Source organism: Tiliqua scincoides, chromosome 2, assembly GCF_035046505.1.
Source record: "Tiliqua scincoides isolate rTilSci1 chromosome 2, rTilSci1.hap2, whole genome shotgun sequence".
Lineage (NCBI taxonomy): Eukaryota > Metazoa > Chordata > Lepidosauria > Squamata > Scincidae > Tiliqua > Tiliqua scincoides.
The window spans coordinates 94,519,018-94,546,652 of NC_089822.1; the positions used below are offsets into that span (position 1 = coordinate 94,519,018).

General features: G+C 43.6%; 1 protein-coding gene across 1 annotated transcript in view; it reads left to right on the forward strand.

Annotated features, from left to right (window-relative positions):
- The window catches only part of LOC136640827 (neuronal acetylcholine receptor subunit alpha-7-like), a 106,213-nt gene that overhangs the window by 61,574 nt on the left and 17,004 nt on the right, over positions 1–27,635 (forward strand). The window contains exons 3-8 of the mRNA XM_066616176.1: positions 6,151–6,195; positions 8,494–8,603; positions 9,287–9,366; positions 14,636–14,803; positions 17,405–17,599; positions 18,357–18,443. Coding sequence (XP_066472273.1) covers positions 6,151–6,195; positions 8,494–8,603; positions 9,287–9,366; positions 14,636–14,803; positions 17,405–17,599; positions 18,357–18,443 — 685 coding nt within the window. The remainder of the gene's footprint in view (positions 1–6,150; positions 6,196–8,493; positions 8,604–9,286; positions 9,367–14,635; positions 14,804–17,404; positions 17,600–18,356; positions 18,444–27,635) is intronic.

Here is a 27,635-nt window from a genome sequence, read left to right on the forward strand (position 1 = left end):
GCTGCCTTCAGCAAGGAACTCTAGATCCTTTGAATCATTTTGACAGTCCATCACATACCATGCAAAGATGCAAATAACCTGATCTGCTCAGGGCTACCCATGTGGGCATAGAGCAGAGTCCTCTCGTCTTGGTACTGAATTTGCTGTATGCAAAGCATCAGCGTAGCCAGTGAGGAAAGAAGGTGTAAAAACCCAGTGTCGTTTTTAAATATCACTGCCTGGAGTCAGAGCATTCAGTGAACTGAAGGTTTTCAGCCACAGTGGAATTAAGCATCTGGTCTGTTTGTTCAGGCGGTGTTCCTTTAGGTGAGGAACTGCTGGAGATCAATGCTCCTGGAAAGATATCACGCCACCCCAAAACTGCCTTAAGTGCCTTAATGGGAGTTTGCATACTGCTTTTGACAACATAGTCTCCACATGGCAGAGCAGCTTAAAGCCAGTTCTGTTTTGAAAAGAGTACTGCTGTATGAATAACACTAGTGAGCCCTGTAATAAAAAGTTGCATCTCCCCGGCCCTAGTGCCCAGTTAGCTCACGGAGGCTAATTTTCTCTCATCCTAACCTCATGTTCTCCTTTTGTTTTTTCCCCAACTACCTCCTCAACATTCTGTGGTGCCCAAGGACCACTGAGCATATTCAGCCTGCATTGGATTGGGTTTACTTTTTGTCTTTTTCCTTCTTTTCTTTAATTTGTGTGTCTCTGGGAAGACCCCATAGCGTGTGTAAATGACTGCCTTAACTGTGGGTGGTCCTCTTTCATGTATAAACTGATAGGCACTCAATCGTGAGTTTGCTGTAAGGATGTAAAAGAGGGGTTCGCAACAAAATGTTGTGGTATGCCTGTCTTCCTGGGAGGAAGTTGTACTGGATCTCATGGGATTTATGTCAGAGTCCATGTCCTAGATTCCACTATTATGACATAGGGATGTATCCAGTGCTTTCAACGTCTGTGGCTTTCTACAACATTACATAGAACATAACTTCAATGTAGTATGTGATGCAGTAGCTAAGAGCTAAATCTGTCTCTGCTTCATATTTTCCCTTTCAGGGAGAATATGGGTCCCTTTCAGGGAGAAGGGCGGGTTACAAATAAAGTTTATTATTATTATTATTATTATTATTATTATTATTATTAGGGAGCCTTAGGCTAAGACAGGGGTTGTCACCCCTGAGCTAAGAGTTCTCATCTTTAACCCCTTATCTGCTCCTGACCTTAATTGGAATAATAGTACAGGGGTCCCCCATATCTGTGAATGCCATATCCGTAGATTAACTTATCCGCACATGCAGGAGGGCCCCCAATGCCCCACACTCACCCTCCAGAGGCGAGGGACACTGTACTCCTCTCACCTCCTGAGGGTCTTTTGAGCATTAAAATGTATTCTGAGTGCATTAAAAATGTCACTTTCGGTTTCCATGGAGAAAGTGAAAGTTGCATTTTTTTGCTGTTTTAAGTCATTCTGAGCCCAGCAGAGGCCACGGGAGGACATGTATGGCCTCTGCTGAGCTTAGGAAACCCTCTGGAGGCGAGGGGAGTGCAGCTCCCCTCACCTCCAGAGGGTGAGGGTGGGGAGTCTCCCCATATCCACAGATTCACATATCCGTGGGGGGTACTCCTGCAGATACGAGGGCACACCTGTATTCCAGGGACATTGTAAGGATTAAGCTATGATAATGTATACAAAGCATTTTGAATTGAACACTCTTAAAACAGTGTTTCCTAAACTGTGGGTCAGGACCCACCAGTGGACTGCAAGCCAATTTTGATGGGTTATGAAGTTATGGTGTAGGCTTCCTCATGAGGAAGCTGCTTGAACCATTCACTATACTGTATCTCCAAAACTAGACGTGATACGGCAAAACGGATGCCATTTCTGGAATCGGCACCCCAAATATACCGAGGAATTGGTGTAACATTTAAGGAAGCAAAATGTGTGTTGGCCTGTGTAATTATTATTCCATAGATCACATATGAATTCAGTTTCAGTCTTCTGTCTGGTTCGGAAGCCCTTAACTGTACATTTTGCTCTCCAGTTCAGTCTTCTGGGTACCCTGGAATGACTTTAAAGCAGTGATTTTCAACCTTTTTCATTTCACGGCACACTGACAAGGCACTAAAATGGTCAAGGCACACCACTGGTTTTTTAACAACTAACAAGGCACACCATGTTGTCAGTGGGGGCTTACATCCTCAATTGTCCCTACTAATAAATGACCCTCTCCCAAATTCTTGCAGCACACCTGGGGACCATTCATGGCACACCAGTGTGCCACAGCACAGTGGTTGAAAATGTCTGCTTTAAAGGTTTGGGGGAATATTCCTTGAACTCAATTTCTAGGGAAAGTCTAGCAAATATCTACACAAACATACAATATGTAATGTTTCTAGTAGCATCGGGAGCACAGAGCCACAATTATTATTAAATAATTTATTAATTATTGTTAATAAATAAAATATTTCTTTCTAGATCTCTTAGTCTACTGCTGAGGTATTCAATCTGTGCATCCTGCCTCCCTTGTGAGGCATGGCTAGCCTCCAGGGGCGTCGCCAGGCATCTCTGGGAGAGAGGCTGGGCTGGGCTGCGCTGCTCTGCTCAGCTGCACATGCTGCCTCCTGACTTACTGCTGTTCTGCAACTGTGAACGAGGTGGGTGGGCAGCGTGAGGCTGGGAGGGCTGTGAAACATGCTGGGGCGAGGTGGGAGAGAAGGCTGGCTGGGCAGGCAGAGGTGCCGCATCTCAGCCTGGAGCTCTCTCCATGTGCAACCTTGCCCCAAGGACTACATTTCCCAGTGTGCCCCTCGCCCTGGGCATCCTGGCTGCTTGGGAAGGAAGGAGCCAGCCTGCCCCTAGTGGGGGGGGGGGTGTCCAAATGCCCCAGCCTGCATCCCTCTGTCTTGCCTGGGGGAACAGGGGTGGCATCTGCATGTTGGGTGTGTGTGTGTGTGTGTGTGTGTGAGCAGCCCCTGTCTACTTTGGGGTAAATTGTAATCTTGCTGGGTGTGGCTGCAATCCTTTTCACACTTTCCTGGGAGTAAGCCCCATTGACTCAAATGTGGCTTCTGAGTAGACCTACATAGGCTTGGGGTCTGTGTCAGTTTAACCCAGGATCTTCACCTTTCTCTTTTTCCTCCCCCTTCAAAAAAGAACAAAAAGCCACTCTTGATGGCTTTGTCTCCAAAAATTGTTTAAAAATAAAAAAATCCCCATTCCTTTTTAGCCATTCCCCTTTTTCCTCCTTCCTCCTTTTGGGGGGTGGGTACTCTGTTGGCTGCTATTGTAAGACAAAAGGCTAGCTAGGTCTACTCAGAAGTAAGTCCTATTGTGTTCAATGGGACTTACTCCCAGGAAAGTGGGGTTAGGATTCCAGCCAAACAGTCTCTGGGTCTCAGTTTGCATCAGTCTGCAATTAGCAGATACACACAAAACAAAGTCTTCCCCTCCCCCAGCAAATTCATCACTTCCCCCCTCCCTTTCCAAAACCCTCCAGGTGTTCTGCTAACAAACTCAGGGCACAATCCTAACCAGGTTTACTCAGAAGTAAGTCCTATTTTGTTCAATGGGGCTTACTCTCAGGTAAGTGTGGTTAGGATTGCAGCCTCAGAGTGCTGGCAGCCTTGTTTCTAGTGTATAATTATATCACCTTCATCCCCATTTTGGGGGTAACTGAGGTGAGGTGTTGTAATGGGGAGCTGTAGCCAGTGGCTACAAGGATCAGGGGAGGCGCGAGCTGGAAAAGTTCGAGAACCACTGGTCTACTGGTTTGCAATAGGTTGCCATTTTAAAAGGTGGGTCCCGGCGCTAAAAAATTTGGGAAGCACTGCTCTAACAGCATTGTATAAGTGTTTATACCTCAGACCTTTTAGTTCTCAAAGTCACTAACCAACGCATTTTCTTCTCCAGTTCAGTCCTGTGCTTACATTTTAGTTTCTATTGGACTAGGTTCTCCATTTAAAAAAAACAAAAACACACCCTGAAGTGAGCATGTAGGAGAAACATTCAAAATGTTGCCTGGACTCTCTGGGGGAGACTGATCTGCATGTTTCTGTGAAGGTGACTCTACAATCTGTTGTTGGCAGTGCAGCTTGGCCATGGTTTCACTGGTCCTCTTCACACAGCTGGTGTGTGCTCTCTGCTCGTTCTCTGCTCAGGATGTCAGGCATCCCAAAGCTATGATGCCACATCTGGGCTTAGGAGGAGCTTGTGGCTTTGGTGTCAGGCTGTTCTGGACAGAGCAACCTCTGCAAGGCAGCAGGAGAGTTGGGAATGTGACTTGTGGGTTGCAGATTATGGCAATGACTAGGCTTGAGTTTGTTGTGTTTTGCTTCTCAGCTTCAACGGTCACCTTGAGTCAGAGGAGTGATTATTATCCACACACATCTGCTTTGCTGGCAGTGATGAGACATAGTCATTGTGGTACTTCATTTTTAACTAGAGGAAGTATTAAAGCACATGGTAGAAATATGCTTAGCAGTAACTTTACTCTGCAGGGGAAAAATATCTGATTTTGGATAGAAAAAAGCAACATAGCACAGTAACTTTATTAACGGTGCAATCCTGTGTACGTTTACTCAGACATAAGTCCTACTGTGTTCAGTGAGAGAAAGAACCTAGTCTTAAACTTACCAACTGTCCTCAGATTCAGTGCTCTGCTATTCGGCAAAATGAGGCAAGGGATGAGCAGAGACAGGGTTGGGGTGTGCTGCTGATATTCTAACCCCTTCCCAGGCCTGATCCTGCACAGCAGGTCTGTGCAGATCTGCGCCAGCAAAGCAGCTGTTGCAGGTCTGAGTAGATCCCTCCGTGTGCCACAAGAGGCTAACCTCTGGGTAAGGGAACAATTATTTCCTTACCTGGAGGAGAACTCTGCAACTGCACTCCCCCCCACCATACGATACAACTTTCACCATTTTGGCGCCACTACATTAATTAGGGGGGCTAGAATGAATAAGGTTAGGTTGTTACTCCCTGGAAAGTGTGTATAGGAGGGCACTATTAGACTAACTAAAAGTCAAGAGTAGTGCCCAAAAGTCAAGCCCATCCTCATCTGGCTGGATGTGAAATGAGTAGAAGAGTGAACCCATTTTCATGCCCGTTTTCTGTATGCAGATCACTTTTTAAAAAAATATGGAGGAGCATTTAGTCATTTGAAACCCATGGGAGTCTAAAGTGGGCCAGTGTATAGAGAAGTTTACCACCTCAGTAAGAACTAGGTCTGTACCCCAGGGTGCGGTGTTCTGAAATCCCCCTGCCCCGTGGAGTTGTCACTGGGACTTGTGGACTTCCAAGGGCTTCATTTCCTTGAATACAGATATTTTAGTAAAAAGGGGGGATTGCTGAGAAACAATTTCATAAGGACTTTATTTTCACATTTAATTTTCAGTATATAAAGTGTAAAATTAGTTATGGTTAAAGCAAGAATATATAAACCTGTTCCCTTACCCTGAGGAGCCTTGGAGCTGCTTCCCTGGCCTCATCGGATACAATGGTCACCACTTTGGCGTTGCTGTAGCCCTGGGCTCTAGGGAAGGATAGGATTGGGCTGCAAGTGAATGAGAGGGGTAGCTGAACCGAGACCTAAAGTGATCTCTTCAAACTGTGAGCTGCCTATGAAGGAGGGAATGGATTGTACCCATACATTTTCTGAGCTGAAATTATAGCGCACACTCCAGACAGAGGTGAGCACTTTTATAGCTTATTGATTGCAATAATTCTCCCATTGAAAGAAAAAGGACTTGGAAATGTTTATCTTTTCCTGGATTTTGTCCATCTGTTTTTATTTGGATCTTATATCATCGGTTTCATTTTGCAGTTCCTTTTTATTCATTTAATATGTTATGGTGCAATGGCCCATGGCCAAACATTTTAATAAATATTGACTGGATTTGTGATGTAGAAATGTTACTGCACTTCAAATGAATGATTGAGTTATAGTTATTTCATTATAGTGTGCAAGAACCGCAACTGCTAATTTTTCAACATCTCAAGATTTTTAAAATGCTAAACACGGAATATGATTTGGAACTTGAGCTTGCATCTTTAAAATTTATCTTCCTACAGACCAATGTGCAAAACAGAGAATGAAATTGTTCCTACTTTGACAATAACATTTTCCTTAAACTAATTTTATTTTCCCCCCCCCTTTTTTTAAGGATGAAAAGAACCAGGTGTTGATAACAAATGCTTGGCTACAGATGGTGAGTACTTTTGTCAAAATAATACTAAATTACTGAAAAAGAATTTTTTTTTTTTGCAAAAGAAATAAGCCTTTTCAACTCAAGAAAATGGTAAATGAAGAAGAAAAGAACAATTGGAATATTTAAAGATTATATTGATAATTGATTCACGCTGCCACCAAAACTGTAGTTGTGTATTTAATCCCCCTCCCCACAATATTATTAGATGTCACAATGGCACCCCATGTTTCCCTCCTCCTCCCCCACCCTTGCCAGCAGTAGATGCTGATATAGAGCAGGGAAATACTATGGCATCAGGACCCAGACTGACTAGATATTCTGGAGGGAGTGTGCAACTTGTGTGACTGCCATTTTTTTCTGATTTCCACCCAGCTAGTATAATGTCTTGTTTAGCCCATAATTTCCCTTGGATGCAAATTGTCTTATGCTTTGCTGCACAATGGCAGTGAAGCATAGGGTCAAGTCTGGGTTCCCAGGACAAGTATGAGAAAAAACCTAGTCCACTTTTATCATTGCTAGGAGCCAACCTTGCTTCACGTGTTGCAGCAGCCATCGGCACTTCTGCCCTTGTGCCAGGCAAAAGCCTCTTTGGAATGCAGGAGAGCTGTATAAGATGATGGGATCAGGGAGTAGGTCACTCACGGCCCTCTCTCAAAGTCTTTATAATGGCAATGCCCCAACACCTTTTTCACTGGTCCAAATCTGTGCTGGCAAAAGATGTGGAAGAGTGTAAGAGGCAGAGCTGGAGAGTGTCGTTTTCTTCTGGACTGTCTTAAGTCTCTAGGTACCTATCTTGTAGTGTGCTGAAGCTATAATTGTATGTCACAGAACCCTCTGTTGAAATCCAGGCCTGTCTCATTACAAAGGAGATGGAGAGGAGTAAGCAATGGAGGGGAGCTCTACCATTCTACACCCACAGCTTAACTCCCAGTCCTCTCAGCCACAAGTGCTTTTCTCCCAACTGGAATCACTTCTGGTATGGAAGCCTAGCTGGAGGAAAAGTGGTAGCAGGCGAGAAGCTGTAAGGAGGTAAACCCAAAGGAGAAGGTTCAGCTCCCCTCTAACCCCCTCCCATGCATCCTCCCATGCACCCTTTTTGCTATAAATATCAGATCACCAACACTCCTCCCTGCTTTTTCTGTGAGAGGAGCAGACCTGGGTTTAAACACATGGATCCTCTGCTAGGGATATTTGCACATACATAGATCCTGGTATGGAGTGGTAAAAGATTTAGGGGTTAAGAAAGGAAGTTGCATATGCTTGAGAAATCAGCACTACCTAGGAAAGTTATGGAATGGTGTGTTAGAATTAGGAGTGGTTCAGGGGAATATGGCAAAGAGGATAATACCAGATGGAGGAGTTTGAAAAGGGAAGGAAACTTGGTCAGATAATGGGCAAAGAGAAGAGGTGCATGTTGCCAGGAGGTCAGGAGTTCATATATTAATGGCAATTGATAATGAAATCCTTGGCTACCAATCTCTAATTGTATTGTAAAACACCAGCTCTTGCTGCAAAAAGTACTGCAGGGAATTAAGCAGGGCAGCTGGTATCTCTAATAGGAGCAAATCACTCTGCCTTATGATCATTACTGTTCTTATTCTGCCAGCGTAGATGTGAGACACATATCCCAGTTTGGGAGTTTTTGCTCTCATATTAAATAAGAAGAGGATGTAACAAATCTGAGGTGTAACAAAAATAACCCTTTATTATACACCGTTTCTGTGTATTCTTGTATCAGAACAGTCCATGCACAATTTCCTCAGAAACATGAGAGACTGCTGTGATGGGTGAACTGGCCATAGTATAACTGTTGCCAACCTTTTGGAAAGAAATTGCTTGTGCAGAACCATAGTGCAGATTTCTATATGGGAGCCATAGCAAAACTCTGTGAATTAGGGTTTGAGCCTTCCCCAAGAAGTTCCTTGCTTGTTCCTGGTTGCCTCTGATTGAGCTTCCTCTGTTGTACTTTCTGTCTCCTTCCCTTTCCAAAAGTAGTCGAAATAGATGAATGTCCTTCTGGCAGTGGGACTGTGAAAGTTGGACTTTGCTAATGCTAGGGCTGAAGCATGGCTATATGGGCAGATGCTGGAATGTGCAATTTATGCTTTGATACCATCTCTCCATATGACATCAACCTTCCCCATTGACACTCTCTCTTTTCATCATTGTGATTGCTCCATGTTCATGTTCATTCATATTGCATCAATATTCAAATTGTACTAATTATTTCTGAAAGGATGGGAACAGATTTCCTTGCATCTATGAATGTTAATATTGCAACACTGTCTTTCTCCATAGTCTTGGATTGATGTATATTTGTCATGGGATCAGTATAACTATCCAGGCGTGCAGAACTTAAGATTTCCAGCTGATCAGATTTGGGTGCCAGACATTCTTCTGTACAACAGGTAAGCAAGGCACGAATGAGACTACTTCCAAATACTAAGCAGACTGCAGAATGACTGGAGATTGGTGTAGCTCTATTAAGCTTCTGGATAATTATTGCAGCTACTCAAGAATGTCCAATCAAGGAGCACAATGTAACAAGTGCTGTTCCTTTACAAGTCCCATTAAACTAAATGAAGTAATGCAAGAAGGTTGCTTAGAGGCTTGCATCCAACACACAAGTGGAATTTTGTACAGTTTTTTCAGCTGCATGCATAATTTGACTGGGAAAAAAATCCTGCTCTACAGAAACCTTTTGTTATGTAAACATTCCTTGGATTGGTTTAACATTTCAGACTATGATTCTTTAGAGATACAAGAGAACCACGTCTATAAGCTTCTGATTCATCACCTTTTCCTTGTGTCAGTGCCCTTATCTGGTGTTGATAGCCTTTTTGTACACAATCCCAGACTGCTCAGGTTATGTTTCAGATCCCTGCTCCAGATCCTTTGGTACAGGAATGAAGAACATCTGCTATGAGAAGTGGGGCCTTCTTGATGATGGACGCAGTGATTTTGGAATGACATCCTATATATATATATCTTCTGATAGACTAATAATAATAATAATAATAATAATAATAATAGACTTGATCCTTTGTCTCACAATGAATTTGAACAGAACCCTGTATGCTGTCTTTTGTAGTGCAGACGAGAGATTTGATGCAACATTTCACACAAACGTTTTGGTGAACTCCTCGGGATCTTGTCAGTATATACCTCCAGGTAAGAGAATTTGTAAAGCATGCATTAGAATGAAAATTGATAGAAAAATCAGAACATTAAGGTACATGGATCTGCGTATCTTGTCATTTTTAGTGTCTCACAGGATCCAATTTCTTGGGCCACTGGCACGACTGCTCAGTTGAAGAGCTGAGGGCAAGCATGTAATGGGTATTCTCTTGATATTTTGCTGGGTCCTGGCATTTCAAGCAAGCTGTTGCCTCCTATTCCTGCAGCAATGGTTTGGGTAAATGGCTGAGGGACTATTCCATTCCTTGGCCAATCAGCTGACATGCTGCTGTTGTCAGGGGAAAAGATAATGTGGACTTTTTTTTGTGAACTTTGTTGTGAACATTTTTGTTGAAAAGCAGTATATAAGTATTCATCATCATCAAAGAGCAGAAAAATTAGAATAGGAAGAAATAACAAAAGATGAAGATTTACAAGTAGAAGTTGACAGGTTGTGGCAGAAGACCAGAGTAATCCCACTGGTGATTGGCGCCCTTGGTGCAATTCCAAAACACCTTGAAGAGCACTAACAGCACAGGGGCCACAGAAATTACCATAGATCAGCTATAAAAAGCAGCTTTACTGGGAACAGTTTACATTTTGTGACAATGTTTATATCCTCAAAATATGATAAAAGTCAGGTATTTCAGGTCCTTGGGAAGGACTCTGTGTCTAGATAAACTAGTTGATAACATCTGTCTGACTGCGTGAAAATCCATCATCATCATAGGAGTCAGGTAATACTATTTGTTACTTAGCATGGTCTTCTAATCAGTGGCCATGGGCCAACTTCTGATATCTAATATTCTAATGTAACTAAATACATGCAAGTTTAACAAAGACAATGGAAGCTGAATATAGAACAAAATAAAATCAATTTCCTGCCTTAACAAGTGTCTTTGACATGTCTTGTTTTCTCCCTTATGCTTGTATTTTTAATTAGCAGACCATTAAATCATTAGATGACAAACAATGCGTGATAAATATTAATCCCTTACATAGTTTAGACTAGTGTCATATCAAATATTTATATCAGAGCACACAGCCCCTCGAGGAAAATAAACTAAATTGAAGACAAAGATAGAAAAGAATGTAGTCTTAGTAAAGAGCAAGATTTAAGAGACCAAGATAAATTCAGGGAAAATGTCAGGCTATTACAAGTTCTTTTATGAAAATTCAGCATTCAAATCATCAAGTTTGTGGCTTTCCCCCCCTTTATTTTAAAGGAAATATATTTGAAATATAATTTGAAGCATAAGGAGAGCCGAACTCTGCATGATGGTGGAAGTCAAGCTTTGAATGTTTTTTCAAACTAGGATCTGCCCATATAAAGTGCAGGTCAGGTAAGAGTCTGATCTGAAGTACAAATGGGATGCAGAAAGTGTGAGAAGCACTACCTCTCTTGCCTACCACTTACCTTTCTGCAGACGTTCTCACCTAGGCATTTTCTTCCCAGCTGCATTCACTTTCAGACAGTACAGTCATGCACCACTTAACAACAGATTGGGACTGCGATCCCTGTCATCAAGCAGCGCTTGACACAATGTGGATCCTCCACGGGGAAGGGGATGCTCTGCTCCCCTAGTCTCCAGAGGCTTGTTTGAGCCTCCCAGAGGCAGCACACATCACTCTCGCGCGACTTCCAATTTCATGGAGAAAACTGGAAATCATGTGAAGACGCGATTTCCCTCAGTCTCACCGAGGCAGTGCTTGGATGTGCACTGCCTCTTGAAGGCTCAGACAACCCTCTGGGCCTTTGGAAGGCATTTGGAAGGTGAGGGTGTGTGCCCCGGATGACTATATGACCACACGTAGTCATCGAATATACAATCCTGGCGTAAACTGGTACGTTGCAAAGGGGCCCACACTTGTATATTCAAACCCATACTGCAAGAAGGTACAGTATGCTACAGGTGCAGGATTGTTTTACACTCCCTGCTAATGTGCTTTGTCTAGTCTTAAAATTGGCACCAGTTCTGCCTCATTGCCTACATGCTTGAGGCAGAACTACACAGATCTATTGCTGTAATAAGTAGTTTGAACCTGAGAACACTGGACCAACTAGCATATCTATAGAAATCAAGATGAATTTGAAGTAGTGATGTCTCTGAGGAATTCTGAAGCCTCCACATTAGTTTCAAAAAGCAGCTAAACAGAGATTCAGGTTCTTCTTGGCTACGTGTGTTAGTGGGAACTATGCGTCCTGTGGATGCTGCTTTTACTCAGATGGTGCTGTGCTTGTAGTGCCTCCATCATTCAAGATGGTGGTATATACACACACATCAGGAAAGATAGTATGTGTGTACTTGGAAATGACAGGCAGGGTTTTTGTAAGGCTGTGGCTGCTACTGCTGCTTGACTTGACTTTCATCCAGATCTTTGCAGGAAATATAAGCATGAGATTAAATTTTCAAGGAGCTTGTCGGTTTCAAAACTCACAAAATTTGAATCAAAATCTTGCAAAAATTCTTCCAGCCCCCCCCCCCCAAATGGCAAAGGAAGGACAGTTAAGCTTTGACAGGACAGTAATTCTCATCTTCATGTCTGTGTTCATGCCTGAATTTAATGTGGGTGGACAGGAATACTTGCTTTTGGTTCCTAAATAAGAGTCACTTCACTAGCTGTTCTCAGTTTCAACTGAAGAAACTAGGGTCCCGATCCTATTCAACTTTCCAGTGCTGATGCAGCCCTGAGGTGAGGGATCATTTGTTTCCTTACGTTGAGGAGGCCTCCATGATTACCTCAACACCACAGGATGCAGTATACACCCCACTGGCACCAGTGGCGTAGCTTGCCACCCTGGAACCAGGAGCAAAGTTAAAAATAATGCCCCCATGTCACACCTAGAAATGATGTCACTCCTGGATGTTACATCACACTGACTTTTTTTTTAAATTGAAAAGTTTAAAAATCTCCCCCCCCCCACCTCCTGCTTGCTGTCCAAGAAGTGCAAGCAGTGATTGGAGTCTCTGGCCACTCTGCTGCTTCCCCCACCCCAGCGCCCTCCTGCTCCCCCCCAAGCTCCCAGATCAAGGGGAGCAAGCAACCAGAGACTGTGATCCCCACTGCCCCTCTTGCAAAGAATGCTATTTTTTCCAGCACTTCTTGCAAGAGGTGCAAGCGGTGATCACAGGGGGTGCAATTGTGTGGGCAGGCGGTCTGACTGTTGCCCTCAGGCAACCTGCAGTTACTACCCCTTCACCCCCTCTAGCTACGCCACTGGTTGGCACAGCTGCATCAGCGCTGGAAAGTTGGATAGGATTTGGCCCTAAAATTTTCATACCCCTTTTATCCATGAGTGAGTCATTGGGAACAAAAATCTCTCCTGTTTTTTCAAAGCATAGAGTCTTGTTAAAGTGGTTATTTAGTGGGAATTGATGGTCAGGTGATGTTCCTGGTACCTGGAATGCAGGCCACACCCTCTTGCTCAGGCTGGGACTCAGATTATCGGGGAGCGAGTAGGCAGAGAGAGAGAAACAAAAGCATAATTAGAACTGTAACAGTGGACTGAGATTCTAGTTCTTTATTGACATCTGCTCTGTCCACTGCTCAACCTGAATATTTTCAGTAAACAAATACTAACTAAATTCAGTATTCAAGAGATCTTGCATTAGATAGTATACAATGTATTGTGTATTTCCCCAGTTTAATAGGTTGGGGTGGGGGGTTGAGCTGGATGAGGGGGTTAAAGTTGTGTGAACTTCAGAGACCTGTGTTGCAAACATGCATACCAAGGTGCGTTGTGTATTTTAACCTTCTCTCTCCCCCCCCCCCCAAAAAAATAAATAAATGAATAGGTTCAGGGACTGAGTTGGTTTTTGAAGTTGTTCTGGAGAATTGTGTCTTTAACATGTACACCAATTTTCATTCTGATAGCTTGGTCTTTAGGCAGATATTTTTCAGGTGCAAGAGTAGACAAGTATCTTGGTTAACAGCCTGGCTGAAGTTAGTACAAAACAAAATGGCACAAAATGGGGCTATGGCTACCTTCCATAGTGGCAAGCTGCCCAGACCGAGGGAAGGCAGGAGCTCTGGGAACTTTATATGAACCAGAGACACAAGATCAGCTCTTTGATGTCACCTGACTTCCTAGGCTGGGGGCAATTATGGGCTTATTTTATGAATGACTGTAGTTTCTCCTCTGACCCACAGTCCAGTAATGCAGGGAGCACCTATCCATTTTGCAGATTCAAGCCCCACAGCACCTGACTGATAGTTTGAAACTAATAACCAAAATAAGGCATCTGCTGCTTAACAACCTTCCACTTAACGACAGACCACATATACAACGGTGGTCAAAGCACAACAAAGAGGCTCTAAGGAGGCAGTCAGATCTCCCATAGTCTGCAGCAGAGTGTCTGTTTACATAACAAAGAGGTTCTTAATGCAAAGTAGAGGCAATTATCTTCCAGTAGCCTACAACCAGACAGTGTCTGGTAGGGAGTGTCTTTTTATACAACAAAGGCATTAGATTGGGCTGAATGTTCACTTAATGACCTAATCGCATAACAACAGGGAATCAGAGAACATATCCCCGTCATTAAGTGGCGCACATCTGTAAACCCTTTGAGGCTCATTTTGTTCAGCCAATAAGAACTCAAGTCTCCAGTAATCTCTCCTCACAAAGAAACTAAAGGCCCGATCCTATTTGGATGCTGGTGTCTATTGCACATCTGTCAATGGGTAGGCTTTTATACTGGCAAGAGGTTTTTTGCACTAGTGTTCTTGAAATACACTGGCATACCTTGAGGATAGGATTGGGCCTTTTGCTCTGTAAATTACTTCCCTGACACTTTCCACTGCCCAAGGTAATGGGGAGCATGTCCCATTGCCATATGAATACTAGCATGGAAGTAAGAATGACTGTCATATTTTGCAATTCTGCTGTTACAAATAGTTTTGATTGCTGTGATGGGATGAGTAATATACAGTCATCAAACTAAGCAGATACTGCAGGAGGGAAAAAAGGAAAAAAAAATCTGACTTTTGGATGCATAAGCGCCATCCAGCTCAGTTGAAGCTAGATATTTTCAGATCCATTTTTTTTAATAAGAAGTGCCTCTGAAGAGCGTGACTGAAACACAAAATTATAGACCCCATTTGTTAGCGGATCAATTTGGAATGCATTTCAAAGCTGTCTGCCCTCTTGAACTTCAGAGATCAGGTAGATATGAGTGCAGTTTCATCCCAATTTCACTCTTGCCATTTTCAGGTGTTACATTTTTTTAAAAAGCAAATGGCACAAACATATCTCTAATTACAGGCATTTTGAAGAGCACATGCTACATTGATGTCCGCTGGTTTCCTTTTGACGTACAGAAGTGTGATTTGAAATTTGGTTCGTGGACTCACAACGGCTGGCTGCTGGATTTGCAAATGCTTGACGCTGATATTTCCAATTACATATCAAATGGTGAATGGGATTTAGTGGGTGAGTTGGCTTTCTTAAATGTGTTTCCCAAACTTCAGTCAGCCAAGGTGCACTAGGTTCTGAATTAAAATTGTGGGCATGCATCACCCATTTTTCCCAGTGCTCATAGGGTTGCAGAATTACTTGCTTTCGAGGGTTATTACTCATTTGTATCTCTGCCTTTGTCATTCTGAGCATTGGATGGAAACATGCCCTGAGCAGTATCTCACATTGTGATCCACCAAGTGACCACCTTAGATAATTCTGATGCATGTCTGCATTAGATGTGGATGGATTCCTCTTTTCCCTGTTACAGAGAGGCAGCAGAATCATCCGCCTTCAGAAGAGACTGATTGAAAGTCGGCAGAGCTAGTGCCTTAGAGGAGTCTTTGATTGATTGATTTCTTGCAGCACACTCTTAGTCCTCCCACATCACACTGGTGTGCAGTTTTGGAATGACTAATCTCAGTTTTTGAAAGCAGAAATGCAAGTTGGAAATTATTGCACCTTTGCTCAGAATGCTCAAATTCTTCACAGAGAAATTCCCCATTACTTTCATATGGTTCAGAGTTTAGGTCCTCCCTCCGTGCTTGGGTCTTATGTACATCAGCCATCCTCTTCCCCTGTGCATCAGTGTCAACAGGGGTCTACCTTTGTAAAACATAAGCAGTGCCAGTCCCTCCTATGCCGGCAATCATCCCTTGGCAGACTTCCTGGGTCTGCTGGAATCCTAGCAGCACTTGCCCAACAAGAAGGGACAGTGGAAAATGTTCATCAAGCAGAATTGCTGAAATTATCCTGAAATGTCTCTTTATCATATTTAGATTGTGACTTGATACATGGGTATAGGAAATTCCACCGGTTTCCTAGAGCTGATAAAGTGTAACATTAGCACACTGGATATCTATTATCAAGATATTTTCATTTTTTCATGGATGGCAAAAGTCCAGAATTTGTTCCTTCACTCCTCAAAACAAAAACAATGTTTTCCACTGTGTTATCCAGTTACTACTGCTTGAGCTGAGTACTTGTTAGTTTTTATTTTCATATTGGTAGCTGGCAAGGATCTCAACTCGCTTCTCCATTGCTTTGCTTTAGAAGTGCATTGCTTTATAAGCTTGATGACAGCTGTATTGCTTCTTAGCCAAGACTGCAGAACTTCCCTACACTTGTCCTTTTTAGGGCTTGCTTTTCTATAGGCTGCCCAACACTTTAACCATGTCTTGGGAGCTTTCTCATGCACCTTTAGGATGTACTTGGAGAAGCCATAGTCTTATGAAAATTCACAAACATTTTCTAGGCATGTGCCATAACACTTATTTGTTCTGTGTAAAAACAAAACAGTATAAATCATTTAAGTTTAGTCCTACCTTAAATAGCTAGTGAGCTGCAACCCATCATGCTGTACCATGAACAATATAATAGCTATTGATTGTTGTTTGTATCTGATGGAGAGTTTTGGTGCTTGATTCATGTTCCTGAAGGTTGGGCAATTGCATATTACAGTCCTGTAATGAAATTTACCAGAAGATTCTGTATTCCTATGACAAGCCTTAAGGAGTTTTGATGGTTTTTGTATTAGGGTATTCTTCAGCAGATATTATCAGGCTGGATAATAGATTTATATAGATTTTTTTGGTAGGTGTATATGGTACAATGCCTGGAGACTTACATTTGCCTCCTAAACATCCTCAAATTATTTTGATCTTATTTTTCAAACGCTAGAAATTCTTGCATTCTCAGGAGTTATTGAAAAAGAATAAGGCAGACCAGCGTTGCTCAACATTTGTCCCCTGCTCTGCCCCTTCACCTGGTCCACCTATCGGAAGTGCCACCAGAAGTAACTGATAATGTAATTGCCAGTTACGTCTGAAATGGAAGGCCAGATATGATGCAACAAACACCAGTAAGAGGTTCAGGACAGACAAGAGGGCTTTCCTGAGTGCATGAAAAGTTCATGCTGGAGTTCTGCCCACTGATCCAGGCCTCAGATCACTGCTTGTTGTGTTGTATTGCCGGTCTCACTGCTAGGCAGCAGGGGGCTGGGGGTCCCGCAAGTACCGCTGGTTACTACTGGCGGTACGAGTACCACTGGTTGAGAAACAATGAGGTAGACACACTGAGAGGTAGTCAAAGGAAAAAAATATCTTCAAAGTCATCCAAATCATTTGGCTGTCCAACGAAGTATAATTTGCATGGCACCTGGAAAAGGGGTGGCCAAGGTGTGGGGGAAGACAATCAACCTCGGGGATGGGATTGGCAGTGGCATACGTCAAATCCTAGCCCTCAGGGCTGATCCACCTACACAAGGCAACACGAACTTGCACCAGCAATTTAGCTGCTGCAGGTCCGCGTTGCTTCATAGAGGATGCTGGGGTTTACCCTGGGGAAAAGGACAAATGTCCCCTTATCCCAAGGATACCTCCAGCAGCCGAAAATTCCCCACAGGAAGCAGCCGAAGGTGTGCCGGCGCCACTGCATCTTTGCACAGGGGTTTAAGTAAGCCTGGACTGTAACTCAACTATAAAGAGTTGTAACTGTAAAATGTTGTGACTGCTCAACACAGTTGAGAATGAGGTTCACTGGATATTTCTTTTTACATTTTCATTTGCTTCCACACAGGTGTTCCAGGGAAAAGGAGTGAGAAGTACTATGAATGCTGTAAAGAGCCATATCCTGATGTGACTTATACAGTGACAATGCGCCGCCGTACCCTCTACTATGGCTTGAACTTACTAATTCCCTGTGTCCTTATATCAGGCTTAGCACTGCTTGTCTTCTTGCTGCCGGCTGACTCTGGAGAGAAAATATCTTTGGGTGAGAAAAACTGAAAATTCAGAGCCCATTTACTAATCCATGGAGAGTAAGGTGGTTGAATTCTGGACAGTACCACTTTAGAGGGCAGGTGTTAGGAGGAATCTATCTTTCTAAATGCTTAATAATGTAAACTCCCTGCATGTACTAAACTAGCATCACAGGGGAAAAGGTTTAGCATAACCTTTAGTGGCAGGCTGATTTTCTACAAGAAGATTTTAAGGAAAAGGAACTTTCAACAAAATGATAACCCCTATATGCAAGCTAAAGTGATTCTAAAGTGATTTTCCAGGATTCTACTTCCTTCCTTCACTTCCTCAAGGCTTGATCTGATGTTATCTGAGAGCTGTGAAAGTCACTCTCACAAGTCTATGTTTGCGGCCCCTTTTTGCATCACCAGGGTAGCCTCAGAACCCTATTAGAAGAGTGCAAATGCATGGCTTCTTCCCATATCAGCTTTGCCCTATAAAACTATATTGGTGTGGGCAGGAACCATATCGCAGCACTTGGGTAACACTATAATGGCTGTCATCTTTCATATTATGATAGCTCTTGTTCAACATTTTTTTTTTGCTAAAGCATGCCACATGCATCCCTCTTAATCTTTGATTTACTGAGGTTTCTTAAGATCTAGCACTAAAATAAAACATTGATTGCATTCTAAATTACTAGGATGGATGATTTACTATCTTTAAAATGGAAGGCATTTCTGAGATTAGTTCCTGCCTCACTCTTTTTCTCCTTTGCAATTCTATTGCAGGCATTACAGTTCTCCTATCCCTGACGGTTTTCATGCTGCTTGTAGCAGAAATCATGCCTGCCACCTCAGATTCCGTTCCTTTAATAGGTATGTTGTTGAGATGCCAGTTCCTTACATATGAAGCTAGTGAGTGTGGTTCTTGACTTGTTTCTCTGATTTGTTTTGCAGGTGGTATACATCTGCTTGTAGGTGATATGGATTCACTGGGCATCATCCAATCTAAATTAAACATTTTTAAGTTCGTGATTCTAACCAATTTTCCAGCACTGACATAAGAGCAGTGCAACTCCAAGGTAAGGGAACAAGCATTGCCCTACCTTGAGGAGGCCTCCATGACTGCCCTCTAACTGCAGAATGCAGCACATGCCCCACTGGCACAGCTGTGCCAGTGCTGGAAAGTTGGTTAGGATGTGCCCTAAGTGACATTGTTTTCATTGGAGAGAGACAAGTGTGTACTTAACTCTTCTTTTGACATAAATCCTACTTCAGATTCCTCATCTTTAGCTGAATCGTGTCAGTGATGGAGAAATCATTTTACTATATACTTTTTGGCTATCCAGGACAACACTGCACATTGGAATATACACATACAGGTTGGGTCAGCGGTTTTTTTTTTACCCTTTTCTGAGTTAGAGTAGGCTGGTAAATCACACACTTCCTGGCAACTTGTCACTCAAAAGAATTGTATGTGGGCTACTAGGCAGGGAAACTTTGTAAAGTAAATTGGAAAAGAATATTGTTTCCAATGTGTCAAACACGAATGCCATAGACATGTATGGGTGGGCAGGCTAGAAGTGTGCATGCATATATGGGGTGGGGGAGACACCAGTGCCTTTTGTGAACTTATTTGTCAGCCAGTGTTTAAGAATAAGAAAATAAAATCAGAACCTAGTGAGATTAGTTCATGGGAAAAATGTCTCTGTATGCTGTGCTTCAAAGGCTAAGAGCCCAATCGTGGGCTTGTCATGAGGGCCCTACCACTGGGCAAGCACTGGTGGTAACACTGGCCGGCTCCGGGCTACCGCTGGGCAGGCACCCAACCTCCGCTCTGCAGTTGTGTGGACCACTGAGCAGTAGAGAGGGAATTGCGGGTGTGGGGGGAGGCAGGGTGGAGGCTATCTGGGGAGGCGGGAGGCGGGCAGAGGGTGGGGGAAGGCTTGCTCGGGGAGGGAGTGGGGAGGGAGGGAGGTGGGACTGGTGGAGCAACACTCCACTGGATCCAGAGCCTCCATGTTGGGCTCGCTGCCTTAAACGGAGGCCCGTGATTCGCTGCTGACCTTTTGGTTGGCGGTGAATCGAGTAGCCCCATTGCGGGGCTACTCTCTTTACCTGAGGGAAGGGGATGAAAGTCCCCTCCTTCCAAGGAGCTGCCGGCAGCTGCCCAAAGTGTGGAGGATGGGGCAGCTCAGAATTAGGCTGTTAGTTCACACCTGTTTGTTCATCATTGGAAAACTGCAACATAAAGTGACACATTGCATGTTGAAACCAGCTATCCATGGCTCAAACAGTAGAGATAGAGCAAAGCTTTAGGGTAGTTTGACATTACCACAAGCACTGTATTATCCAGTGGAGGAAGTTCACATGTGGAACTAGGAGTAAATGAAAGTTAAGGCATCAAGCCCTGAGGTATCAAGTGATATGTGTGCATGTGTGAACCAGCCCTAATGCATGATGTACTAATATGTTAGTAATAGTGCTAGAAGGCAAAGCCTTCACCACTATCATTAAAAAAAAAAAACAGCTTCTTTCAGATGTGAGTGATATCCTACTGACTTGGAACAGTGGAAATGATGGTTATTTTTGTGGCTAATATTAACAAAGAATCCTTTCCTGTGGTTTTCTATGAAAATGTTGTTCCTAAATATTTTATTCTTTTTAAATCATGCATTACCAAACAGAGAACAGATGTAGTAATAACTGAGACAAATTATAAAACTGTGAAATGGAAATGGAAATGGAAATCATAACAAACAGAGATATGAGTCCTTTTTGATGTGTATTGGAATAATTATTCCAATATACGTGCAACAAAAAGGAGCCATCTCTGCAGCTGTTACAATATTGATTGCCATTCTGAAGTTGTATAACTTGTCAGTTCCAGTCACTGAAAATACTTTACTCAACTGTTCCGTAGTGTGTAATGGCCCATTAAATTTCCAGTCTTTTGCAACAGCAATCTTTGCTGCCACTAACAGATTTTCAGTAAGGGACTTACGGTTATGTAAATCAGCCATTAAAAAAATCAACATCACAAAAGGAGGCCATTTCAATTTAATTAAATAGAATCATATATGGATTTCCAGTGTGTTTCTATTCTGTGTTCTGTTTTCCGTGTTGCTGTGTTTCGCCTTCAAAGGTGAAACTCCATTTTTCCCTGTAGAGAATGTGATTGGGCTCTTTTTTTATACCGGATGAAGAACTGAAAGGGGGAGGACGGGGTAGAAATTGAGACAGTACCATAAAGAGTGATCTGAACTGCAATTAAAAATTAGATTCATTCAAATCTAACCTATCAAGATAGCAGAAGAAAAACATTTAGAAATACCAAGCCAAGATGCTATCTGAAAAGTGGTATCCATAGAAAAACCCAGCCACATTAGTCTACTCCATGGATTAGTCACAAATATATATACATCTATATATCTATATCTATAGATAGATAGAGATATAGATATAGATATAGATATAGATATAGGCAGAGCACCAAACCCACAATCCAGCTTTGTACATTTCTTCATCTTCCCAGAGCTGTCCAGCTGTGTTTAGACAGAATATATCTAAAAGCCTCATTAACATTTCAGATATTGCAATATTTTGGGTAATGCCTAAACAATTGGAGCATATCGAATGTATTTGAAATGCATCTTGCAAAGCAGCCATGTAGGTCAAATGCCCTTTGTTTCTTTCATCTGTTTGTTAGGTTTTGCTCTCCCTGCTGAAATGCCATTGTAGTATAATGAGTCCACACCCTGGAGGCTCAACTCCAGCTACTGGGAAGGCAAATGGCCCAGCAGAATCTTCATCTGTTCTACCAGGAGGGCAAAAAGATTCTCCGATGTGGGGATCAGTTCTGTAAACAGCAGCATCCCATCTAACAGGACCATTAAGTGATGTTATGTAGCAAAGAGAAAGCTCATTTGGCAGTTGTAAGACAACATAACAAAAAAGCTCAATAGAGCTCTATCTAGCTTGGTCCAAATTAGTATAGATTAGAAGATAGTTTTATATTTGTGGATAAAAGTGATGTACTGATGTACTGTACTGTACTGATGTACCCTGTACTGATGGACCCTCAGCTGGGTAGCCAGTTTCTGGTACTTGCAGTGTGTCTTTGCCGATGTTCTCATTCCACACTCATTCTACCCATGACACCAGGTGATATTATTTTACTGGTGAAATAAAAAGCAAAACATCTGGTAAGTGAAGCAGTGGTATGAGAAGGCCACAGTCTGTGTGTGACAGTATTGAATTGTTAACTTTTGTAAGGTTTTTGGCTGTTGGATTTGTTTTAAGTGTTTGTTTTTCACTTAATACATTTTAAAAAAGCCATTTGTTGCCTAAATGTAGAGGCCACGTCCTTTCACAGCAGGCAATAACCATTCCACTAAAGGTATTAGTGAAAAGAGCTGGTAGTAAAAACACTTCATGGCAACAGATCTATGGATTTTTGAGATCCTCTCTCTATCAAACCCCCAAACCAGATCTTCTCCAAATGCCTTCGTTACAGGAAGCAGTAAGTTTTCAGAGTGCTGGGACCACAGTCTTCACTGTCAGGGCCTAGGAGAGGAGGGTAAAGGGGGTAATTTGCACCCGGGCCCAGGAACCAAAGGAGGGGGCCCAGAAATTTCCTGGGATCTTATGTTTTCCTATCTACTCAGACTTGTTGCCTGCACGGGGTGCTGGGGACACTACTGATACCACATGGTTTGGTAGACCTGGGCTCCAAAGACTTTTCCAACTGTCTTTACCCCCCCTACCCTGTTTCGCCCTTCTCTGTCCCTTTTCTGCTTGCCCGTCACCACCCTCCCCAGCTCTGTTTCACCCCTCCCTCTTTGCAAAGGGGCCCAAAAGAAACTTTGTAGCCCCTGATAAAATTCCTCTCAGAGACCCTGTTCACTGGAATTGCCCTGCGGTTCTGGAATAACCTCCCAGATAAGGTTGTCGTCTCTTGTCTCTTTCTGGAGGGGATAAAAAACTTTTCTTATTCTAGACTGAATATTCAGCTGTTGAGATTCACTGCTGTGCTTTTGTTTGTGTTTTATTTCAGTAAGTTATCTGTTACAGATCTTTTATCTTTAAACTGAATGTTGGAATTTTTTTTAATAAGAAGGGATATTTAAGCCCCTTTGAGCTGAAGAAAGGCCGGTTCAAAATATTTTGAATCAATAAATACAATAAAAATGGAGGAATGTGACCCGCTGGGAAAAGGAAGTACGATGGTGTACTAAACCTTTTTAGCTCGTTTTATTTTTACCCAGTATGCATGCAAGTATTTGGGACATATGCCTGGATTGTCCAAATGAGTATGTAAAAATTACTTAGAGAGAGAACTTCTTTAGCAGCATAAAGGAACAATGAACAGATATTCAAAACTAAAGTGCATTGGCTAAGCCACTGCTACTTCTGCAAAAATTCATATACAGTTTGTGCAAGAAGAGACGAAAAGAAACAAAGCCATGGAGAGCGCTGCATTTATATTTAAAAGCCCCTTCATAAAGAGTCGTATTCATATCTTGTGGTGCCTAAAAGACAATGGTTCATCCAGAGCCAGGCTCAACCATCTATGGTCAAAAGAGACTTGTTATGCTGCTGTGCCCTGGAGAATCTCGTCCTGCCCTGATGAGTGACAGTGCAGTACAGCCCTTGCAGAAACCCCTGGACCTAGATTATGCAACTACGGAGGCAACCTGCCAGATTTATCTCTGAATGCCTGAGTTCCTTAATATTATTTTGCATACCCTGTCCTAGGGCCCAATCCTATTCAATTTTGAGTGCCGGTGCAGCTGTGCTAATGGGGCATGTGCTGCATCCCGTGGTAGGGAGGCAATCACAGAGGTCTTCTCAAGATATGGGAGCATTTGTTCCCTTACCTCAGGGCTGCATTGCTGCTGCACTGGTGCTGGAAAGTTGGATAGGATTGGGCCCCTAAGTGACAGAAAGTCCCAGAGCAGCTTCACAGGGATCGCGAGAAGATGGAAAGAGAGAGAGACTCTCTTGGAAGCTTGCAGTTGAACGCTTGAGCCCTGTTTTGCAGTTCCACCTCCTCGGAAAAGAGTCATAAAGTCTCTTAGGGTGCAATCCTAACCAACTTTCCAGCACCAAGGTAGGGACAATACAGCTCTGAGATAAGGGAACAAACATTCCCTTACCTTGAAGAGACCTCCGTGACTGCCACCCAGCTGCAGGACGCAGTACGTGCCCACCTGGCACAGCTATGTCAGTCCTGGAAAGTTGGTTAGGTTGTGGGCCTGAAGGTGCAATCCTAACGCACCCCTGGGCCGGTGCAAGTCCCTTGTGCTGGCCTGGAACTATTGCAAACATGCCATAAGGCACGTTTTCGCTGACTTGGAAGTTGGGTAGGCTAATGCAAGGATGCACACTGGCCTCCCTGTACCAACACAGGCTCTGGACCCGGTATGTTTGTCCCAGGCTTTCCAGGTTGGTGCAAGAGTCTGGGAGGTGTGGGGAGCATGGAGAGGAGGCGGGGAGGAGGTGTTTCAGGGTAGGGGAAGGGTGGCCTGTTCTGTGGGAGGGCGGGGAGCAGGAGGCAGGGCCAGGGTCTGGCACTTATGTCAGACCCTAGCCCTGTTCCCAAGCAGCCCGGGGCAGCTCCGGACTGCTCGGATTTGTGCCACCTCTTTAAGTGGTATAGATCTAAATAACTTGCAGCGCAACACGGGGTAAGGTGACTTATTTCCCCTTGCCTTGGGGCGAGCCACAGCCAGTGCCAAACTTGTGTTGGATACAGTGCAGACCCACCGGCCTGCCTGTTCCAGTGCCAATTAGGATTGTGCTGCCCGTTTTGGGCTCTTCAGTAAGGGTGCATAGGGTTTGATGTGAATTAATGTGTAAGGGACATAATGTTTGTGGAGAAACGTGCCATACAGTTAAGGGATATAAGCATGATGTGATGCTGATGTGATAGTCCTGTAGTTAACTAGGGACAAGTGTCAAAAATGTGGCAAACCCTGTATAACAAGAATGTCATTAGGGTATCCTCCTTGTTGGGCATGAAATATCAGTGCCCAGTGGCACATACTTTTTGGTGTGGCTGTACCAGCACGGCGGGGGGGGGGGAACAGGATTGGGCTATGAAGTGGATGGCATGACTTTAGTTGGTACTGAAAAGGAGCTCAAGAATAGCCCACTTGAGGAAATCCTTGGCTCACAACACTTATTTGGTAAAGTGGAAATGTTTCTGTTCCTATATAGCATTTAATGATTTTTGATCAAGAGATGTCTCCATCTGGGACATCCTATAGTTTGATATCCACCTTGAGTCTATGGAACTCTGAAAGTTCATTTTGCCACCATGACTTCTTTCCATCCATAAATAGATAAGCATCTTATCTGTATGGCCTAAAAACACCTAGGGTTAATATTATGTGTTCATCCTGTTGGATGGTTTATGATCACCTGGCCCCTCTATCTGCCTCCTGATTTTGTCAACTGGGCTGAGATATCCAGTCAGTGGTTTCTTGCCAGTTCCAGCTGAGGTCTGCCTAGGGTCTATTATCTTAGCTGGTTCCAGACAATGAAGATAAGCAGTCCACAAAATGATTTTTGGGATATGCCATGCAGTCTTTGTGCAATGGTGCAATTTCAGAGATTCTCAGGAGAGCATCCCAGGACCATAGCTATTGCAGCAGGATATTGTCAGCAGCCTTGAGGCTGAGAGAGAGAGTGACTGAGTAGTTTGCCCAAGGCTGCCTCGTGAGTTCATGTTAGAGGCGCTGAAGCTGATTTACAGCTCAGGTACAAGGCCAGCCTTGCTTTGTCCATACATTTTATGAATGTCAGGGCAGGGCAACCATATGAACTTACAGAACTGCCTTTGGGCAGCCCAGTCCTAACTAACTTTCCAGTGCTGCTGTGCCAGTGGGGCATGTGCTGCAGCCTGCGGTGTGGGGGCAGAGGCTTTCTCAAGGCCAGGGACTGTTTGTTCCCTTACCTTAGTGTTGCATTGTGGCTGCGTCGGTGCTGGAAAGTTGGTTAGGATTGGGCTGTGAGTTGATCGCTTGGTCTGTCTAGCTGAACATTGTTCTCAATGGCTGCGGCTCCCCTGCTACCTGACATGCTTCAACCGGAGATGTCAAGGATTGAAACTAGAACCTACTGCATGTAGAGGATGTGCACTGAGCTCTGGCCCTTTCCATACCTGTGCTGCTGAGTTCTCACAAACCTTATTCCATGCAAACATGTGTTAATTCCCTTTTTTCTCCCATGATCAGTGTGGGATGACAGAAGACAGGAACAGTCTCACAAGCGACGTTTCGGATCATTTCTTGCAGTGTAACACAGCGCAAGTACAAAGACGACCTGAAGGAACTAAATAGACCTGTGCTGGGCTGACTGCTCGAGTTATACATTTCCTTTTTTTTTTTTTTAAAGTTATAAAGAAGAACTATGAGTGGTACTGGCTAAAGGCAGAAAAATAACATTCATTTCCTATTGTATTTGCTGTCTTCTGCAAATACAGAGATCACTGTGTATCAAATACACTGTGGCTCTGCCACCCCTGCCACTGAAACCCCTGTCCCTTCATCTTCCTGTGTCTCTTTTTATAGCGATTCTCTTCCAGAACTGTTATGCTCGGCAAAGAACTCTTTTTCCAGGCTTTTGATTCTCTGTGTTATTAGACCTCAGTCCACAGGCTAGGCTTGAACCCTTCTCCCCTATATCTTGTTTTCTGCGTAGAGGAAATTGTTCTGTTTTCAATCACCCGCAGGAACAGTCTGAACCTGCAATCTGAAGTTGTAGAACTCAGCCCCAGGCTCCCCACCTCAGTGAGAATTAGTGCAAGCAGGCAGGGTTTTTTCCACACAGATTTTGCCACTGTGGGTGGATATTTAGAAACAAGCATATTATTAACTCTTTCTCTCTCAGCACTCCTTATAAGAGGTGGAATCTTAAAGTGAATTCAAACGAGAGCAGCCGATGTGCAGTTTCCTTTTTGAGGCACCACCATTACTTCTAAATACTGACCTTTTAATAATTGCCCCAAGTCCACAGTCTGGGTACTGATGCTGTTGCTTCAAGGCCTAGACACGCACAACCATCAACTGTGGGAAAAGGCTGCATATACTGGTTTAGTTCCATTGCTTGTTGAACATTTGCAATTCACAACGTACATATTTAGCTGCTTAACTTTCAAAGAGTGCTCAGGCAATCAGAGTTTACATTCTGTTTATGCTTGCAGACATTCACTTACAGCCCAAGGAAGTTCTGGTGGGATGTGTGTTCCACTAGCACTGGCTGCCACAAAAGCACCATAAAGCGCTTTACAACAGCACAAGCTGCCGGCATGCTGATGGGAAAGCCAGAGCCGCCTTGCATGCTCCAGCAGATGTCAGAAAGCCTGCTGGAGCAGGTATGCTTGGAGGGAGGCAGGGAAGGGGTTGAACAGGGTCAGGGTGGGCAGAAGGGGGAACGGGTGGGTGGAACAGGGCAGTGATAGGGGTGGGGAGGAGGGCAGATTGGGCCCAGAAGGGGGGCAGGGTTTGCGGTGGCGGCATGAGCCAAATCCCAACTTCTTTCCTGGGCCTGATCCGCTTGCACAGATCAACATGGACTTGCAACAGCGATATCACTGATGCAGGTCCAAGTTGACCCATTGCAGCTGTTGGAGCTTACGCTGGGGCAAGGGGTCAAATGTTCCCTTACCCCCCAAGGAGACTTCCAGCAGCCAAAACTCCCTGCAGGATGCAGTGGAAGCCATGCCAGTGCCACTGCATCTCCACGCAGGGATTTCAGTAGGGTTGGGCTGATAAGCTGCTGAACTCTTATCATAGAATAATGTCACTAGAAGTTATTCCGAAGGTACTTTGGCCTGCATTCTTTCTATACTGTTGCAAGAGTTCAGAAACTAGCCTCATATTAATAAGGCTATATTGCAGCTATGCCCCTATTTCTTAGAATCCAGCACATCTGGAAATGAGAGTATCCAGCACATCTGGTAATTTGGATGGGAATATGCAATAAAATGCGGTGGTACAGTACACTGTATCATATGAGGCTTCAGGGAGGAATACCATTTGCTTTAGTGTTCAATCAAGTGTT